We start from the raw sequence: 19,605 nt of genomic DNA on the forward strand, positions 1-19,605 counted from the left end.
GTCTCAGTGAGTTAAGCTTCCGAGACTAAACTATCCACCTGCTTCGTGTGGTCAGAAGGGGATGGGCAAGGTTTCTCAGTTGTTTCCCACGTGGCCTGGTACTCAGGCCACTTAGCACTATTTACTATTTGATTGTTTCCAGGGTTTTGGGTGGTAGAGATAAGTGCTTGTCTGATTTCCTGGGCCTCTGTGATCCAAGCCATGTAGGCTGGTTTCCCACTTGAGTTGTGGGGCTGAGTGTGATGGGAGAAGCCACCAAGCTGCTCCTGGAGCAGCCGATGAATAGTGGGGCTACCCAACTTATTCTGGAGCCTCTGCAGCTTGAGCCACTCAATGTATGCCATCTGTTATTGTTGGAACTGTGGAATAGTGCTGTAGGAACTGGACCAGAGGATGGGGTTTCTAGAACTGCTGACAGCAGTGCTTAATAAAACCCAGGCAGGTGGGGACTCAAACTGGCTCCACCCAGCTTGAGCCTAGCTTGGGAGGGAGCAGTGAGGACAACATAAGAGGTATGGTAACCCACCAGCGCCCCAAATCAGGCTTGGGGCTTGAGCACCCCACGAGATTCTTTAGCAGTAGATGTTGGAAGGGTCTGCATGCGAGTGGAGACTGCAGGTGGTTTCCTGCTTACCCTTTCCTGCCTAGTGAAGTCCCTCTTTGTTCTCCGTCATCACTAATGATAGGAGGGCAGATGCATCATTCCTTTCCTTCTGAGGCCACCGTGCATCTTACCTTGCAAAGTCCAGTACTGTGTCTCCACCAAGGCCTGGGTAGGGGGCTCTTCCTTCCACCTGTGCTCCCAGAGGTTGGGAGAGGGGTTCTGAAGACAGTCCCTTGGCTCAGTCTGTGGGGTATGACACCATGGGAGGGACTTTGGGGCTCCCCGTAACACCGGGTTGCACTGTGGTGAGTCTGGACCTGGACCTGTACTGAGGCCTGGGCATAAATCACTCTCCCGTTCCAACTCTGCTGCTTGCAGTTGGGGAGCAGTAACGTGGATAATTCCTGCCTGCCTGCTTTCTGCTATATGTCTTTTCCTATTATCATAGATTGATACTGTGCTGGCTCCCCCAAGGCCTGTAGGTTAGTATGTGAATAATGATACTAGTTGGTATCCCTGTAAAGTAGAAGACAAGTAGAGGATCTTAACAGACTCTATCTTCCCCAGACAGATTCTTGGCTAGAGTAATCATCCAACAAAGCCATACTGAGTTCTGTGTATAAATACTTGTGATGCAGAGATGATCAAAATGAGCATGAAAATCCTTGTTCTCATCCATTTACATTGTAGTAGAAAACATTGGTGAGAACTAAAATGAATGAGTGCGTCACTTTGCTTAGTTGGTGATAGTATGGTAATGACCTAAGCCAGTCATGACTGAGTTTATGTAGAATGGCTTTGCAGCTTGGCTGCTGCCTTCTCTCTCCTGCAGGGTCAAGGAGCATTGGGTCATGTGGTTTTACGGTAGAGGAAATAGAGTGCTGGGGGGTCCCCCACCCTTAACCCTTATCATATCATGCAAGACAGGTCACATAAACAGTGGTTGAGCAAAGGAGCAAATATTTGGGAGCACAAGTATACTGTAACTAGTGAAATACATTAGCCATAAACAAGGGCTGTGCAGGAAAATGGGGGAGGGAGTACCGGGGTTTTGAAGAAGGTAAACTTAAAACTGCATGGTCAGGGATTGGCTGCTTTAGAAGTGGACACTTGACAGCAGAACTATGAATGGGGACAAAAAGGAATCTTGGGGTGGCTGAATAAAGTTAAAAGTGGAGGAAAAGTAGGGCAAGGACTCTGGGGCAGGAGCCAGCACAGTGGGGGCCTCAGGCAGATGGCTGTGGCTGCGATATCTGAGTGTCTTTGTTGACATGGTTACCAGCGAGGAGGTAGGGTATGAGTGGGCAGAGATCATGTTTGAGACAGTGGTGTGGGGGCACTGGACAGGACGGTGATGTGCTCTGATGTGTAGCCTGGTAAGTCCTTCCAGGGTGCTGTGCTGCACAGCCTGCACTAAGGCAAAGCGGGGTGCCAGAATGCAGAGACCTTTCACAGTCCTCAAGCAAAAGAAAACTGGGAATTGTACCAGGTGGTGCCAGTGTAGTGGCAATGTGTAAGCCTGGCTGTCCTCTCTCGATGGCTGTCACTCCAACTCTTGGCTGGCACCATGTTGCTGTGGATACCCTCTTTGATGGGTTCCCAAATGCTGCCCCATAAGGACGTTGTTTAGAATGTGCTGGGGGGCTTCCCCTGCCCCTCCTAGGGAAATGGCTGTTGAAACAGAAACAAAGCAGATCTGGAAGAACTAACTAGAACATTTTAGGTCTGGGTGGCCAGGGAACTATATTGCAGACATTGTTTGGGTGACCCCAAAGACCCAACACCCAGGTGTAGTGCTACTGGTAGGTGCTTAAGTGGTGAACTCAAAGAGGGCCCCTCGAGTCATGGAATGCATGAGGGAGTCCCTTTGTGATCCTTTGGGCGAGAGGGTTGTAATTCAGAAAAACAAGAGTCTGGCTCTTCTCTTTTTTTCTGCTCAATAAGCAGCCTGTGTTTAGTATTTGGTTACAGTGATGAAGAAATGGCTGTGACATGTGCCATGTTTCTTTCAAAGGTATGTTTCTGCCCACACACCCCACGTGGGTAAGTGTAGTATGTTTCATCAACCAGAATACCGAGTCGTCAATTGGCTTGTGAACTGATAGTTGAGCATTCTTACTATGCCTGCCATTTACTGAATATTTATTAGGAGGTAGGAAATTCACAACATTTAGAAGCTTCCCCCTCTGTGCAGGTGACGAGAACAGCATGGAGTCCTAGTGGCTCATCCAAGGTGACCTGACAAGGGAGTGCCAGGGGTCTCCTTTGCCCTCCCAGATGCCCACCAGGTTGACTCCGGGCTCCAACCTCCTGCAATGAAATGCTGTGGATCCGTTAGGATTTTGGAGCCCTCCCACATGGGAAAAGATAGTACCAAATTTTTTAAACCATAGAAATGAGTAGATACAAGGTACAAAGGTTGATTTTAAAAGTGTAAGGGTTGGGCTTTGTGGTACAGAGGATGAGTTGGCTTATACATTTCTCCTATCACAGCACCAGCTTGAGTCCTGGTTATTCCTCCAATTCAGCTTCTTGCTGATGCACCTAGGAGGCTGTAGGTGGATGGCTGAGCTGCTTAGACCCCTGCCACCTCTGAGGGAGACCAGATGGAGTTCCAGGATCCTTGCTTCAACCTGGCTCAGCAATGGGTGCTGCGGCAGTTTGGGGAATGAATAAGCAGATGGAAGTTCTCTCTCTCCATTTTCTTTTCTTATACTCTGCCTTTTAAATAACATACACACATACATACATGAATTTTTTTAAAAGCATGGTAGTAAGCAAATGATTACAAACAAATGCAGCAAGTAAAAAAACCACTATCTTGTTTTGCTTTTCCAGAGTAATACAATGTTGACAGAGCATCATATTGTTCCCCTATTACATTTTAACAAGATTGTATCTGTATTTATAGACAACATGTTTTTATTTAATTCCACCAGGCAGCTGGGATTTGCTCACATTTTCTTTTCCACACAAACTATTTAGAATTAGTCAATTGACTTAATATGTAACATCAGTTAGTGTGAACAAGAAAAGAAGACCAACTGACATGGAAGAAAATTCTGCATAATGTAACTGTTATGTTGATAGAGTTAGCACTCAGCAGGAGACATGCATAACATTAACTCTGATTTGGAACACAGTTCCCAATTTTTGTACTGTTAGTATGACTCAGATCAAAATGCTTTCATGACAGACTTTTTCACACTTGGAATTTAAATTATATAATGTGCAAAAATTATTTTGGAAGTAACTTGTGCTTTTTTTTCATTAAGTCGATACCTATTGTTTTAGACTCTGGGCTTAGCCCACTTCAGTACACATATGGAAGTGTCTACAGAGACTAATGGCGATGCTGTGTTCTCCCCATTTTCTCTTCTTCAAGAAGAGTTGAGCAGAGAGGACACAGGTTTGTTGATTAGTATGCTGGGTCTTCAAAATGTGTGAAAAGTGAACAGCTTTTAATTACATTTTTTCCATGAAGTTTTGAAGTACCCATATTAATATTTTATTTAATATTTTAATATTTACATCAATGTTCGATATATTCTTGATAATAACATTTTTATTATAAAAGAGACTCAGCACTTTGTTAATCACCAAAATTAATACTAGAAGTCAGAAGCCAGCAGTGAGCAGCTTCCTGGTCTTCAGTGTGCTGTACTGTGTTGTGCAAGGCCATTTGAAGGTGTGGGTGACCTTAGTGCTTGTCAGGACTTGGCACTGCTGTAATCACAGGAGTCCTGAGAACCAAACACAAAGGCTGGGCAAGCTGACCTTACACCTAAGTACAACCCTACACTGATTATGTGATGCTAGGCATTAACTTCATCTTGTAAACTTCAGGTACTCCACCATAAAATGGGGAAACATACAGGATTGTTGAAGAAAATCTTGTTACTGGTAGACCATGAAATCATGGGATGTGTAATTATGATGACTGAAGAAGTAATGCCAGAGACTCCACAAGAGCTAATGCTGAAATCTTTCTCCCTGAATTGCTCTTATTTATGTTGATTGTTGCCTCTTTCCTACCTGACTATTCTTTCATAATAGATGGATGCTTTGCTTGCCTCATATTTCTCCTTGTCAAAATATACTCTCAGGCTTGTTTAAGAGGGGAACCTTGGGAGCCAGTGCAGTGACTCAACAGACTAATCCTCCACCTTCAAGTGACAGCAACCCATATGGTGCTGGTTCATGTCTTGGCTATTCCACTTCCATCCAGCTTCCTGCTTGTGGCCTGGGAGAGAAGTGGAGAATGGCTCAAATCTTTGGGATCCTACACCTATGGGGGAGACCGGGAAGTTCATGGCTGCAGCTGCTGCCACCATTTACGGAGTGAACCAGTGGATGGACAATCTTTCTCTATCTCTCCTTCTCTCTGTAGATCTGCCTTTCCAATAAAAATAAGTATGTTTTTAAAAAGGGACCCTTGAACTACTGTTGCTCACAAACCATCTCTTAGCCCCAGCAACTATCTTAAATTTGCATATGATTTTTGTGATGAAATATGAGGAAACCTTCAAGAAGTTCATGAAAAACGTAGTAGGCATGGATCTTAATTTTCTGCATCAAGATATCTATTTTCCATGAGCTTTTTGAAGCACCCTCAAATATGCTGGCATTTGAATCATTTGGAGGTGCACAATTCAAAAGCGTCAAAGGTTTACAATGTTGTGCAACCAGCAGCACTAGCTCCATCATTTACCCTCACTCTGGACAGAATGCTATTCCCCAATAAGCATGCATTTGTTTTTCAAATTATTTGAGAGGCAGGCAGAGACAGAGGAGCAAGCTCCTGTTGGTGGTTTCACACTTCAAAAGCTCACAATTGACTGGTCTGGACAGAGATGAAAGCTACGAGCCAGAAATGGAATCTAGGTCTCCCGTGTAGGAGTCAGAGTCCATTTACTTGAGACATGGTCTGGCCTTGCGGGGCCTGCATCAGCAGAAAGCTAGTCAGGTGCCAGAGCCAGGAACTGAACTCAGGCCTTCTGATGTGGAACGCTAGACTCAATACCTGTTTCTGCACACTGACTCTGAAAGGCAGAGGGAAAAACGTGCCCTGGAGGCTCCATCAAACATCAGGCTCCAAGCAGCAGAAAACCTAGGGAGTATAGCAGAGGGCATCATTATTGACTGTATCATCTCTGTGGATGTTAGTAAGGTTGGAGTAGGAAGTTATCACTGGATTGAATTTACTGCAGATTATGAAGACAATGTGAAGAACACAGCCAAGTGCGTGCATGCCATCTTCCTGGATGCCCAACATCAGGCTTAGTAACACCTTTCCCCATGCCAGGTTAGCAGGAGTATTTGAATCACTTATGGGAGGTGTAACTTGTACAGAAAAGTGTTAACTCTTCAGGTTGGAGCCCTGCGGATTTGTATGCCTGCTAGACATTAAGACCAGGATAGAGAACTGCACTTGGGGCTGGGGTTACTTTGCCCAGTCCATAACACCTGAAAAAGCACTGCCTCGTCTTGATTTTTCAGGTTACAACCATATGTATTTTTTCAACAGGCTTTTCCTCTCAAAATTGCATGTGTGAAATTATTCTACATGTTGCATGCATCAAATTAATCATTTCTCATTAATGTGTAGTTATCCATTGTATGAATACTTCATACAGCTATTTACCAGGGGGTATACCAATGGGTAGATCTTTATAATAACTCCCAGCTGGAAACAATAAAGAAAACCTCACTGAATGTTTTTGTGTATGACTTTTGGTGAACACAAGTTCTCATTTCTTAAGTATAAACCTTGGAGTGGGATGGCTGAATCATGAAGTGGTGGTATCTTTAATTTCGTTAGGTCTTGGTGAATAGATTTTCTAAAAGAATTGTGTCCAGTTATGTTCCCATCAGCTAAATACTGAGTTCCAGTTTTTCCTCACTACTGCCAACATTTTTATTATACATTCTTTTTAATTCATTTGATTGAGCTAAAATATAGTGGTAACTCAATGGTTTTTATTTGATAGCTAATGAAGTTGAATGCCATTTCAATATACAGAGATCAGCTGGTGCTTCTATCTTGTGAAATACCAATTTGATTCTCATCCATCTTTAAATTTGCTTCTTTGTAGTTTATAGGATTTTACATGTTTTGGATACAAGTCTTTTGTCATATACTTAGTATAAATATCTTTTTCTGGTCTTTGTGTTATTGTCCTTGTACTTACTTGTCCTTTAATAAATAGCTCTCAGTGAAATTAATTTATCAGTCATCATTTGATTATGTTTTGCATATCTTCCTTTAAGAAATCTTGACCATTACAACTGACAAAAATATTACCTAGGTTTACATTTAGTTCTGAAGTTCACAAAGGGTTACTGATTTCAAAGTAATATTGTGCATGAAGTGAGGTAGAATTTAAGGCTCATTGTTTTCACTTTTTAAAAAAAAGATTTCTTTGAAAGACAGTTTCAGAGTGACAGCAAGAGAAGAAAGGTATCTTCCATCCTCTGGTTCACTTCCCCAGTGGCCACAGTGGCCAGGGTTGGGCCAGAAGCTGGTACTCCATTCAGGTCTACCATATGGGTGGTAGGAGCCCGGGTCCTCGGGTCCTCGGGTCCTCTCCCTCTGTTATACCAGGTATTATCAGCAGAGAGAACAGGATCAAAAAAACAAAAACAAAAAAATCAGCTGTGACTGGAACTTGCGCCCACGTGAGATGCCAGTATCTCAGGAAGGGGCTTAACTTCCATTATTTTCAAACACAGAGTAAAACTTCATCAGCAAAACCATTTTCTCTTAACTGTAGTAGAACATTTGTTGAAAATCAAGTGTGTTTCCAAACTGTGTTTTTTTTCGTTTTCCATCCTTGTATGAATACATTTAATTATTATAATTGAATATTCAGCTTATCAAATTAACAAATTTAAAAACTAGATGACACTTTGAAAAGCATTTCATTGAACCTAAATTTCAGTTTGGGAAGGAATGATTTTTTAATAGTTGTCATAGTTGTCAGCCTTTAAATCTCTGAGCATTAAGTATGTCTCAGCTGTATGGTTTAGTTTTCAGCATAGAAACTTGCGGGCCCTGCTCTGGCTATTGTGGCCACTTGGGGAGTGAATCACCAGATAGAAGACCTTTCTCCTCTAACTCTGCTGTCAATAAGTATGTAATCTTAAGAAACAAAAGCCTCTTTCTTACTATATAGATTTGAAATTGCTGGGCAACATAACCTATCAGAACACAGCAGTTACCTCTTTCAAATAGGAAATGGAATGAGGTTTGTGTATCTTTGTTTGGCTGTCTTGACAGCGGCCACCCGGGTTCTCGGGCTTCTGGCTGTGTCCTAGCAGAGCTCTTGGATAGGCAGCAGTTGGTCTCTTTGTTGAGAGCCCCAAGTCCATGAGGTATTTGCTGTGTTCTGAGTTGGTGGACAGAAACATTCTAAAGTATTTTAAGTCATTAATGTAAAAAAATGTAAAAAATATAAAGAAAAAAGTGTTTATTTAGGTCAACTAGGATAATAAATAATGCAATATACTAATGTAATAACAGACGTCCTCATGCATTTATCACATTTATAAATATACAAGAAGCTGGCTTACAGGGCTGTTTGGAGAAACTTGGAAAAGTATATTTGGCAATACAGTGAAAGTTTAACAGTGTTAAGACTAGTAAACAGATTCTTTATCATTCTTAAAAATATATCACTTATACATTTGAGTAAGTACTAATACTTCATAGTTTTTATTTTTTGTAAACATGCCAGTCTTAAGCCAATTGTCAAAAGATCTGGGTTAATAATTTATCAATATTTCTAATAGTCAAAGTTCAAAAGAGAATTAATCAAATCTTCTGCATTTCCATGTGGCGACTGATACACTGCAAGCTAAGTCATTCAAACAATAAAATTTGATTGAATGAATTAAACCCAAAGTTTATAAACAGCAACTTTTATATTTAATATAGATTCAATAGAATTGATGTTTGTAATTTAATAAGTAAATGACCAATCATCTGACTGTAAAGTGATAAACTTTGATAAATGCTTAATTTTGTTAGTAAATTTCACACAAAGGGCTAAAATAGAATAATTTTAACATAAAGCTTTAAAAGAAATAATTTAAACATATCTCCATCACTGAAAATATGTCTTTGCTATTTACATTTAATCAAGGATACCAGTGTTCAGTTTAATGTAGCCAACTGCCAGTCTTGCATCTTCCGTTCAGCACCTGTTATTACAGTTTTCCTTTGAAACACTCAGATTGGTCAGTTTAGTGAAGGAGAGCGGTCTGCGGTCCACAGCAATTCAATGTAGGGCCATTTGGTTTGGAGACAGCGTTTAATAGGCGTGTCATCTGTCTGCAGCATGGGATCTTCAAACCCCATAACAACTGCAGTCCCTTCTACATACATTACCTGGAGAGCAAAATAAAGCCACCATGGTTAATTGACATTCTCAGCAAAGTCTAAGGTGAAATAAAACAGTTTTGACAGGCTAGCAAATTGGGCACTTTTGACTTGTGTGGAACTTCTGCTTTGAAAGAAATTTGTGAGCAAGAATATTTGCTTATGATTAGTATGAAAATAAATTTGTAAATTAATCAGTTTACTTCCAAGCTGACCAGTTATCATGTTCTAAGGAAAAACACATGTGAATCACAATACACTTTCTGAGAAAATTATCCCCCAAGTGGTATACAAGTTCAGAAGTCATTTTCTTGGGCCCGGCGGCGTGGCCTAGCAGCTAAAAGTCCTCACCTTGAAAGCCCCAGAATCCCATAGGGGCACCAGTTCTGATCCCGGAAGCTCCACTTCCCATCCAGCTCCCTGCTTGTGGCCTGGGAAAGCAGTGGAGGACGGCCCGATGCATTGGGACACTGCACCCGCGTGGGAGACCCGGAAGAGGTTCCTGGTTCCCAGCATCAGATCGGTGCGCACCGGCCCGTTGCGGTTCACTTGGGGAGTGAATCATCGCATGGAAGATCTTCCTCTCTGTCTCTCCTCCTCTCTGTATATCTGGCTTTGTAATAAAATAAATAAATCTTTAAAAAAAAAAAAAAGAAGTCATTTTCTTATATGAGCATATTTGCATAGTTTGTATTGGTTTAAGACTGAAGCACTGGGATGTTTATGCTGCCTCATGAAATGGAAACCTATATAGCTTCATATTCTGAAGATATCATTCTCTTTCAACTTAATTACTGTGTTCACAGAGCTGAATACAATTTGCATTTTTTTGCCAACTAAATTTGTGAATTATTTCTTTAAAATGGGCTTTTGTAATGCATGAAAAATCAAGGAGAGAAAAAGGATTTCAACCAGGCAATTGCAGTCACCAGTATGTGTGAAGTCTGATGCGGGAAAGGACTGACGAGGCACGTGTAGAAGTCGGGTCTGTAATCAGCCTAGGTGAGGTTTCTTGGGGTACTCCCACCTGTACCACCAGACCCAAAACGCTAGCCATAGAGAAAATCACAGAATTTGTGGTCTAACTTTGGAATGCATGTGTTGGGACTGGGTTTCCTCAATTGCTGATGCCTGTGCTGTGGACAGCATGCCCAGGTTTATATGGGGACAAGATGGCCAGAGCTCATTTGGCCCTGCAGAGGATGGCAAATGCCATGTCAGAAGATGGAGAACAAAACGAGCTGGGTAACTCTCCCAACTAAGTTTTGGCAGCAAGTGTCTGGGTGAGTGGATGCACTGGGGTGGACTCCATCAAACAGTGGACCCCCAAACAAAACTACCTTATCTGAAAAGCTGTCTACAGTGCTTGGATTGCCATCTCTTACACTTAGTAAGACATGATCAATTACAAAAATTTCATTTATTCATAGCATCGAGGCCCGATCTAGCTTGACTGTCATGTGGTTCAAGCTTTCTCTTACTTCACCAGCTTTTTCCTTTTATTTTCTCCAATATTTTAAAAAGTACCTTAACATGCGTTCTACCATTTTTTTCTGGCTCTGGTAACTTTAGGATATAATATGCCCTGCTTTATAATTTTTATATATTATTGTCACAGTAACATTCCATTTTCTTCAATTACTGGTCTTTTGGTGAATAGGTCAGACACTTTTCTATAATTTGAAACCTACTATATACAGGTAATGTGGCCAACAGACCAAGGACAGGATGCAGATTGGGAATTAGGATCTCAGTGCCAACCTGTGCTCTGCCAATGACTAGCTGGGTGCCCTTGGGTAAGTCACTTTTATCTTCCTGTCTCAGATGTTTTCATCTGTGAAATACGGATAACAGTTGTCCTACTGCACAGAGATGGAGTAGGCAAATAATGACTTGGTTTTGATCAAGTGATGATTCATTCCAAATCAAGGCTAAACTTTAAATTCTAAACGAAGCACTCAATGTACAACAGGATGTCCTACATATATCAAATTCCAATTTTATAAGATCTCTGAACTTAAAAAAAAACTTTCTTATGTTTCATTATGAAAATAAAAGTAAGTACCTTTTAGATTTGGCATAACTAAAATTATGTATCTGATTTTCATTATGATCTATTTTCAATAGCCATCTGCAAATTAGAAACTTATAAAACCAGCATGGATCCAATTATAAAGGAAGGTTAGGCATTATTCCTTCAACTATCAGCTATTTGTACTATGTTACTTAAATAGATGAACATAACAGCCACATCACATGTGCACACAAAAAGGGTGAACTAATGTGACCCTTTGGCTATGCCAGGTGACAACATGCGGAGATGAATCACTCTGCGCCTGTCAGTGATTTCCGCAGGAAAGGAGCAGGCTCTGAGACTGACGAGCAGACGTAACCCCTGCTCTGCCCCTGCCTGCTGCTCAGCTGTGGGTGAGTTGTCTACCTCTCTGTGCTTCAGTGGCCCTTCTCTGTAAAATGAGAATGTAAAATGCATAACAGAGTTCCAGATAAATGGCCTGTAAACTCTAGCCATTATGCTTATTTATTTTAATCCTTTAATTTATCTCCGTGAAAACTTCACACTGACCCCTTTCTCCATTTAAATGGGTAACAATATTCATTGGACTAACTATAAATGTTGATTCAGAAAAATGCACACAGGTGAGGGTAACAGTGTGCATATAGATCAAGTCATTCTGTTAAGCTCAAAATCCTGCTCCAACTCCAAAGTAGAGTATCACACAGAAGTAGTATCAAAAAGGTCATAGGAAATATCTGGTATGGATAAATGATGCCTGAATTCCAAACTTATTTGCGTCAATGACTTGTTTTTTAATTCCACTTTCCCACAAACTTTTTGAAATATCTTCTTACTATATTACTCAAATCAAAATATGACCAGTTCTAAATTATGTTGGAATAATCTTTAGGTAGCAACTCTATGTGTGGAGTGAAACACTGTTACGTACTCATTTCTTTCAATCACCCAGTTGAAGATAAATTACATGTGAATTACCATACCTTTTCGTTATAATTTGATTGCTTCAGTCCATTGTAGTGGTAGACAGTAAAAGATTCTGGACCACTTGAGCCCTATACAAAATAAAATACTATTAAAACTTTAAATTATGTCTTAATATCAGGTTAACTGCTAATAAGCAATTAAAAGTACAATGAAAGCTTTTAAAATCCTCATCTTTTGACTAAAGAATTATGAAGAAAAAAACCCCTCAACTTAGAGTTAACTACTAGAAAACTCTAATGTTGGAAGATTTGCTTCTGAAGATGACACTGGGAACCAGGAAAGTGTAGATTTGCATTACAAACTGTTCTGCAGAGTGTGTTTTTAACTATGTGAACACACTACTATACTTACTTTTAAAAGCTTATCCATTTTATTAAAAAAATTTTCTTTTACAATAATTTATTCTAATAAATATAGAAAGGCAGGAGTATTTTTACTCAAGTTACTAACATGTACCAATATTTCCATTTTGGTAAATAATACTGAACAAGAAGTTTCTGTTCCCTCAAATCATTTGACTATTATTTCACATTATGTTCATTAATTAAAAGTTATGAGAATACAGACACTCTTAATCTAGTATCCAGACCATTACCAGATGCTGGGTTCCCAGTGACTTCCTCCCACACCCGTGACAGACCCTGCCTGCACCTACCTCCCTTCATCCTCGTCTCCCTGGCCATATCTGGTGGATAACAAAGCCATCCAAGCAGGATCAAAGTCACCCCTTTAAGAATTTTTTTAATTGCAACTAAAAGAAGAGAACTACTGACTAGTATGGTTCTTAGAGAAAGACGGACTGTGAGAATGAAGGTAACTTTGACAAGGAGCAGAGAGACTGCAGACAGCAGGCCTGGCCTCTACTCCTTGAGTCCCTCCAGGGGCTTCTTTCTTCAGCTCCTCTGACACTCCCTGCCCATTTGTTCATTTCCTACTCACTCAAGTCACTGGCAACCAAGAATCCTAAAATAAGGCAGGACTTACTCTAGCTGCGCAGTCTCATCACCAATGATTTACCTTTCTGAATTATTTTAGACTAGCATATGACTCATTTCCCCATGAAAAACTTTCATTGGCTTTTTTTATATTCATGATCTTTTTAAACTCCTCTCTACAATATCCTTTTTCTTGTTTCTCATTTTTCAAGACCTGGTTCAAATATCACTTTTTCTATACAGTTCTTGAACATTCTAAGCGGGTTCTTGACTGCTTTATGAATCTCTGTAACTCAACTGTCTGAAAAGAAATCCTTTACTTTGCATCATCTCTTCTAGTGTTATTTTTTGAAAAACTGCTTTAAAATCTTAACTGCTTTGATTCCTGTCTTACATCCCCAACTAAAACTAAAGCTCTTGTATAATTTTTATATTCCACTCTAAATACTTTACACATAAGGAACTAATTCATGATTACTCTTTAAGTTTCTTATAAATATAGGTCAATGCAATTAGGTAACTAATTTAGTTCCTGAGTTTTTTTTTTAATTAAAATGTTACTGGATAACTGAATAACAATTTATATTCTCTAGTTTTAGTTTAGTAATTAGCAGTTGGTATAAAATATAGGAACACCAAAAAAAAAAAGTTACATAACACAGTATTCAAAATGTTAGTTCTCCCTGATGCCAGAATCTATTTTGAATTCTTGAATCAGTCACTTACTAGTTGCGTGTGATCTTTAAACAATTCTACTTTCTCGAACCTCCAACTTCCTTATGCCAAAGTGGGGAAAGTTCAAGACACACGGTGCCCACAGCATATACTCAATAAATGGCAGACAAGCTACTATTCTTAATATAAACAAAAGCTTATGAATCTTCCACTTCTTCAAAGTGCACCAGCCTCAACATCATGGCAAAGAAATGCTGTTCCACAGTGCATAATTTCGAAGCGTCTGTTAAGATGAATATTATCCTGGAGCCCGGCACCATGGACTCGGTGCGCTCGGGGCCCTTCGACGCAGATCTTCCGGCCTGACAACTTCGTGTTCGGTCAGAGCGGGGCCGGGAACAACTGGGCCAAGGGCCACTACACGGAGGGCGCCGAGCTGGTGGACTCGGTCCTGGACGTGGTGCGCAAGCAGGCCGAGAGCTGCGACTGCCTGCAGGGCTTCCAGCTGACGCACTCGCTGGGCGGTGGCACGGGCTCGGGCATGGGCACCCTGCTCATCAGCAAGACCCGCGAAGAGTACCCCGACCGCATCATGAACACCTTCAGCGTGGTGCCCTCGCCCAAGGTGTCGGACACGGTGGTGGAGCTCTACAACGCCACGCTGTCCGTGCACCAGCTGGTGGAGAACACGGACGAGACCTACTGCAGACAACGAGGCCCTGTATGACATCTGCTCCCGCACCCTCAAGCTCACCACGCCCACCTACGGCGACCTCAACCACCTGGTGTCGGCCACCATGAGCGGGGTCACCACCTGCCTGCGCTTCCCCGGCCAGCTCAACGCTGACGTGCGCAAGCTGGCCGTGAACATGGTGCCCTTCCCGCGCCTGCACTTCTTCATGCCGGGCTTCGCGCCCCTCACCAGCCGGGGCAGCCAGCAGTACCGCGCGCTGACCGTGCCCGAGCTCACCCAGCAGATGTTCGACACCAAGAACATGATGGCCGCCGGCGACCCGCGCCACGGCCGCTACCTGACCGTGGCCGCCGTCTTCCGGGGCCGCATGTCCATGAAGGAGGTGGACGAGCAGATGCTGAACGTGCAGAACAAGAACAGCAGCTAGTTCGTGGAGTGGATCCCCGACAACGTCAAGACGGCCGTGTGCGACATCCCGCCGCGGGGGCTCAAGATGTCGGCCACCTTCGTCGGCAACAGCACGGCCATCCAGGAACTGTTCAAGCGCATCTCAGAGCAGTTCACGGCCATGTTCCGGAGCAAGGCCTTCCTGCACTGGTACACGGACGAGGGCATGGACGAGTTGGAGTTTACCGAGGCCGAGAGCAACGTGAACGACCTGGTGTCCGAGCACCAGCAGTACCAGGATGCTACGGCCGAGGAGGAGGGCGAGTTCGAGGAGGAGGCCGAGGAGGAGGAGGTGGCCTAGGGGGCCGCGGGGGGAACTCTCTATTGGCCTGGAGCCAATAAAATTCTACTAAAATTATTCTGATTAATCACCGTATTAATCAAAAGAAATATATGAATAATAGCCAAACTCAATGTGTATGTTGCAACTTCAGAGCAAAAACATTACTGGTATGGGCCATGATTTGAATGTCTGACTCAGAAGGGGTCTGGGTTCCTAATAAGTGAATAGATGGCAATGTGACACAATTTCCTTTAAAGCAACTGTTTGCAAACACAACCACCATTAAGATTCATGTGCACAGAGTGCAAGACACATGGTTATGCCATCGATTCTGAGTCCCTGCGCAAAGGGGAGGTGACACCAGGTTCCAGTATTTCTAACAAATTCTTAGACAATACTTCTGAATCCTTGCTCTAAGCCAAGAGCAGGACTACATGCTTTCAGTAAGGACAGAGCTATAAAAGGGCAATGACTTATACTGTAGCAATGAGATAAACCAGGCTACAGTGAAGAATTCAGTTAGAATAACAGGAAATAAGCAAACAGTGTCATGAACTCAAAGTAGACTCAGTATAGCCAAATGGAAATGTCAACTCTATGTAGAAAAGGGTTATAATTTTCATCACATTAAGATACTGCAAGTAAAATGTTCATCCTTTATACAAGGAAGTTATGCTAATTATGAACATCATCATGTAATAAGTATTAACTATCAGAGTAACACCTTGTGTTATAACTGCTTACTGTGTAAATCTAAAGATCATCCAAGTACTTTTCAGAATCTTCCCAGAGTTAATTAAACTAATATTAACCCTTTATTTTATAATAATAATGATAAATAAATGTATTATTTAAATGTTCTAATAGCAACCTTGAAAGCAAAATTTGGGGCCTGGCAGCGTGGCCTAGCGGCTAAAAATCCTCGCCCTGAATGCCCCGGGATCGCATATGGGCGTCAGTTCTAATCCTGGCAGCTCCACTTCCCATCCAGCTCTCTGCTTGTGGCCTGGGAAAGCAGTTGAGGACGGCCCAAAGCCTTGGGACCCTGCACCTGTGTGGGAGACCTGGAGGAGGTTCCTGGCTCCTGGCTTTGGATCAGCGCAGCACCGGCGGTTGCGGTCACTTGGGGAATGAATCATCGCATGGAAGATCTTCCTCTCTGTCTCTCTTCCTCTCTGTATATCTGACTTTCCAATAAGAATAAATAAATATTTTTAAAAAAGTAAAATTTGTATCACTGCTTTAAGTTTAAAATGCTATTTATAGAGCACTTCCAATATATCAAAACATAATATTAAACTTAAAAAAACCTTTCTAAATGATCCTACTAGTTGGAATGTGATTAGAGTGTCACACAACATTAATTTTTCTAATGTAAGAAGATTATTTTTCAAAGCTTAAATTTCCAGTAGCCCATAGTGACAGTCTGTTATATTTTGAATTTTACTTCACTCATTTTCTCTACTCACAACAACAAAAGCAACAGGTTCAGAAGACAGAGGGTCCCTCCCCCGTTTTTTTAAAATGACCAAAACTGAATACCAGCCATACTGACTTCTCAGAAGGTAATTTCAATCTGAGATATCAAATGAAAAATTTAATCATTTTCTCATTAATACATCTTTTCAAAAAAAAAGTATAATAGAAATTGTCAAGAATCTGGCTAAGAATCTCTCAGCGCAATTAACTTTAATTTAATTTAGACTGTTTGTCTGATGAAATGACGATATGGCTAACTAAATATTTTAGTTATAAAATCCTTCAGTTAGATATGAAACCGAAAAGAGACAAGTAGAGAGAGTAAGACTAGCTTACTGATAATGCAAACTGAACCAAGAATTTTGAGAATTATACTGATTCTTAATAACTAAGGTCATTGGAAGGCAAGTCCCAAAATGAAACAGCACAGCTCCATTCAAAAGATTTCTCCATTCACCAGCTCCACTCAAAGGACTTCTCCATTCACAAACAATTCATCTGAAACAGAATTACTAGCATTTCTTACTACCTTTTTCCCAAGTATCCTAAAAAAGCTTAACATACAAACTAATTGCTTCACAAATCATCCAAGAGAAGAAAGATGGGGGTGAGAATGAAGAAAGAGAATCCATTTCCTTTTATTCCCATACAAATGTACTTTGAGCAGTCCATGGGAGATGAAATTAAAAGATAGGTATTTTGGTGCAAGAATTCTGAACTCCATGCATGAGACTTCAGAAAGTTCATTGAAAATGCATATTATCAAAAACTATGCATGGGTTTCATTTTCTTGTCATAAAGTCTCACGTCTGATGTAAATATATTGTAAAAGGAGTAGGAAAAAATGCAATCATACCAGTATGACAAAACAATATATGTTAACTATATTACCTGATCAGGAAAAAATTCTTGAAGAAATGGACCCAACAGTATGATTCCTAATCCTTCTGGGTCTAACTTATTCTTCATGAGATTTATACTATAAGAAGAAAAAGAGAAAAATAGTGGATAGCAAAGGGGAAAAAAACAAGGTTTGCTTTTCTTTCCTGATTAAAACTGGTAGTATAACACATCTGCCTGCCAAAAATCCCCCAAACAGTCCTTTTTAGAACCGTAATGACAAATACACAGGAATGACATTTAATTTGCCAAAGCTTAGTTATTTTTAAACCAGAGAAGTCATGAGTATGACTTTGGAATATTGTTCCTTATTAGGTAAAGTAATTTAAAAACCAAGACATTAATTCAGGCTTGTAACCTCTTGAAGGCGAATTTTCTTTGCTTCATAGGTATGCCTAAATTTACAATCAAATAAAGCATTCAGTTTCTTCAATATTTATTTGATACATCATTTTTTAACTCCTAATTAGCTTAAAATGATCAAAAACATCTCTTTCAAGAACTAAATTAGTTTTAAAATTCTTAGATAATGCAACTTGGAGGTTAGAGAAAGATGATTCATTCCTGAAGAGCTACAGTACAGTGAAGTAGACTAAGTGGCCTATAATGTATGGCCCGGTGGCAGCCTAACATTAGCAGAGATGCTTGCATAGCCTTTACGTTGTGTGTTGCCAAGGCTGCTGAAAGCACTACTATGTGTAATTAGAGCAGAGAAAAATGGACTGCAGTTTGAAGGGTTTTAAAACTGAAAATAATCTCAAGTCTCCATGTTGTCTCCAGCCATATTTAACTTGGCACTTACACTTTATTGTTACAAAACACAATGTGTTGTGTTTGGGGGGTTTCAGTTGGTCCTGGCTAAACAACTTCCCCAGGGGCAATGTCTTCCCTTGGGTTCCACTGCTTTGAGTGCTGGAGAGCAGAAAGAGGTCAGTGGCAAGGACCAGATGCAGTGTTGGTCAGTTACAAGGAATTTCTTCCATACAGGGAGCTTAGGCTATTCTTACAGCTGCATGCTTTGTTTTAAGGTTAACCAAAGTTGCATCTAGTCCAAGGAACTTTCTCCCCTGTAACTCTCAGGCCCATTACTACCTGGCATAGTGTGAGGCACCTGAGAGATGGTGGGGCAGGCCTGTTACTATCAATAATCCTAACTTTATAACCATGATGTGATGTGTCTCATATCTCACACGGGAAATGACATTTTAATAGGTCTGAATAAATCAAGGAGGTTATGACTTGAAATATGTTATGACCTGTCTTCATTTGTTTCATGTACTTATTTAATCTTCAGAAGGGCTCAGTTTATGAACCATCACACATTATAAAATGTGACTAGAGTGACTAATAGTCCAATCTTTCAACTACTTCTAGAAAAACAGACTGAATTAGTTATACTAATTTTATAATACAAAGTGTTATCCAGTCTAATGATCAAGGAAGATTATGTAGATGATATAAAAGATTTTAAAAACAAAAATTAATCCTTCTTCCTCTTCTCCGTTTTAAGAATCATTTGTAACCAAAATTACCTCCACTCAATTTTTTCTGCAAATTACAACAGTGTAAACAACAAAGTTTCTACATAGAAATCAGCTAAAGAGAAACATAATTAGTGTTACAACATTTACTGAAATAATTCAGCTCTCTGAATTTCTTTAGGTTGGAAACTATAATGTCTAAATATTGAGATTCAATAAAGTCAGAGCTCTAGATAGTAAGACCTTAACCCAAATGTTAACTTAAATAAAAATATACACTTCATAATTTTAAGAACAGCACTTTTAACTGTAAAGACAGAATAGCACTAAATTTTACAAATGTTTTATGTTACCTATATTATATTTTTCCAGTAAACTAGTCTGTTGTCAAAAAAAAAAAACACTTGCACAGGGAAAGCAAATTGTACAGAAACAGAAAAAGTAGGTCTTAAGAGATCATTTTACATCTGATCAGTACTTCCAATTTGGCAATTATTTTCTCAGGGGTAAAAATTACAAATCCTACACCTATGAAGGAAATTGTATGTGCAACAATGTATAAACCATAACAGAATGATGGCAAGATTTTAAGGAAATTCTGAAACATTTAATGTTTTGTAGTATGTTGCAGCTCAAGGTTTCACATCAACCAATCCAATCACTTAGCAGAGGCCTGGTGGTCATTTAAACAGAACTATCATTATT

General features: G+C 40.5%; 1 protein-coding gene and 1 pseudogene across 2 annotated transcripts in view; one reads left to right on the top strand and one right to left on the bottom strand.

The window, feature by feature from the left end:
• Positions 1–8,058: 8,058 nt before the first annotated feature.
• MINDY3 (MINDY lysine 48 deubiquitinase 3) overlaps positions 8,059–19,605 on the bottom strand; it is an 89,702-nt gene continuing 78,155 nt past the window's right edge. For both annotated transcript variants that reach the window (XM_058669293.1, XM_004578588.3), the window contains 3 exons: positions 17,411–17,498; positions 12,003–12,074; positions 8,059–8,993 (listed from right to left, as the gene is read on the bottom strand). In XM_058669293.1, the coding sequence (XP_058525276.1) occupies positions 8,844–8,993; positions 12,003–12,074; positions 17,411–17,498 (310 nt within the window). In that variant the 3' untranslated portion in view covers positions 8,059–8,843. The remainder of the gene's footprint in view (positions 8,994–12,002; positions 12,075–17,410; positions 17,499–19,605) is intronic.
• On the top strand, positions 13,905–15,062 carry LOC101525882 (tubulin beta chain-like; annotated as a pseudogene).

This window comes from Ochotona princeps, chromosome 10, assembly GCF_030435755.1.
Source record: "Ochotona princeps isolate mOchPri1 chromosome 10, mOchPri1.hap1, whole genome shotgun sequence".
In the NCBI taxonomy this organism is placed as follows: Eukaryota; Metazoa; Chordata; class Mammalia; order Lagomorpha; family Ochotonidae; genus Ochotona; species Ochotona princeps.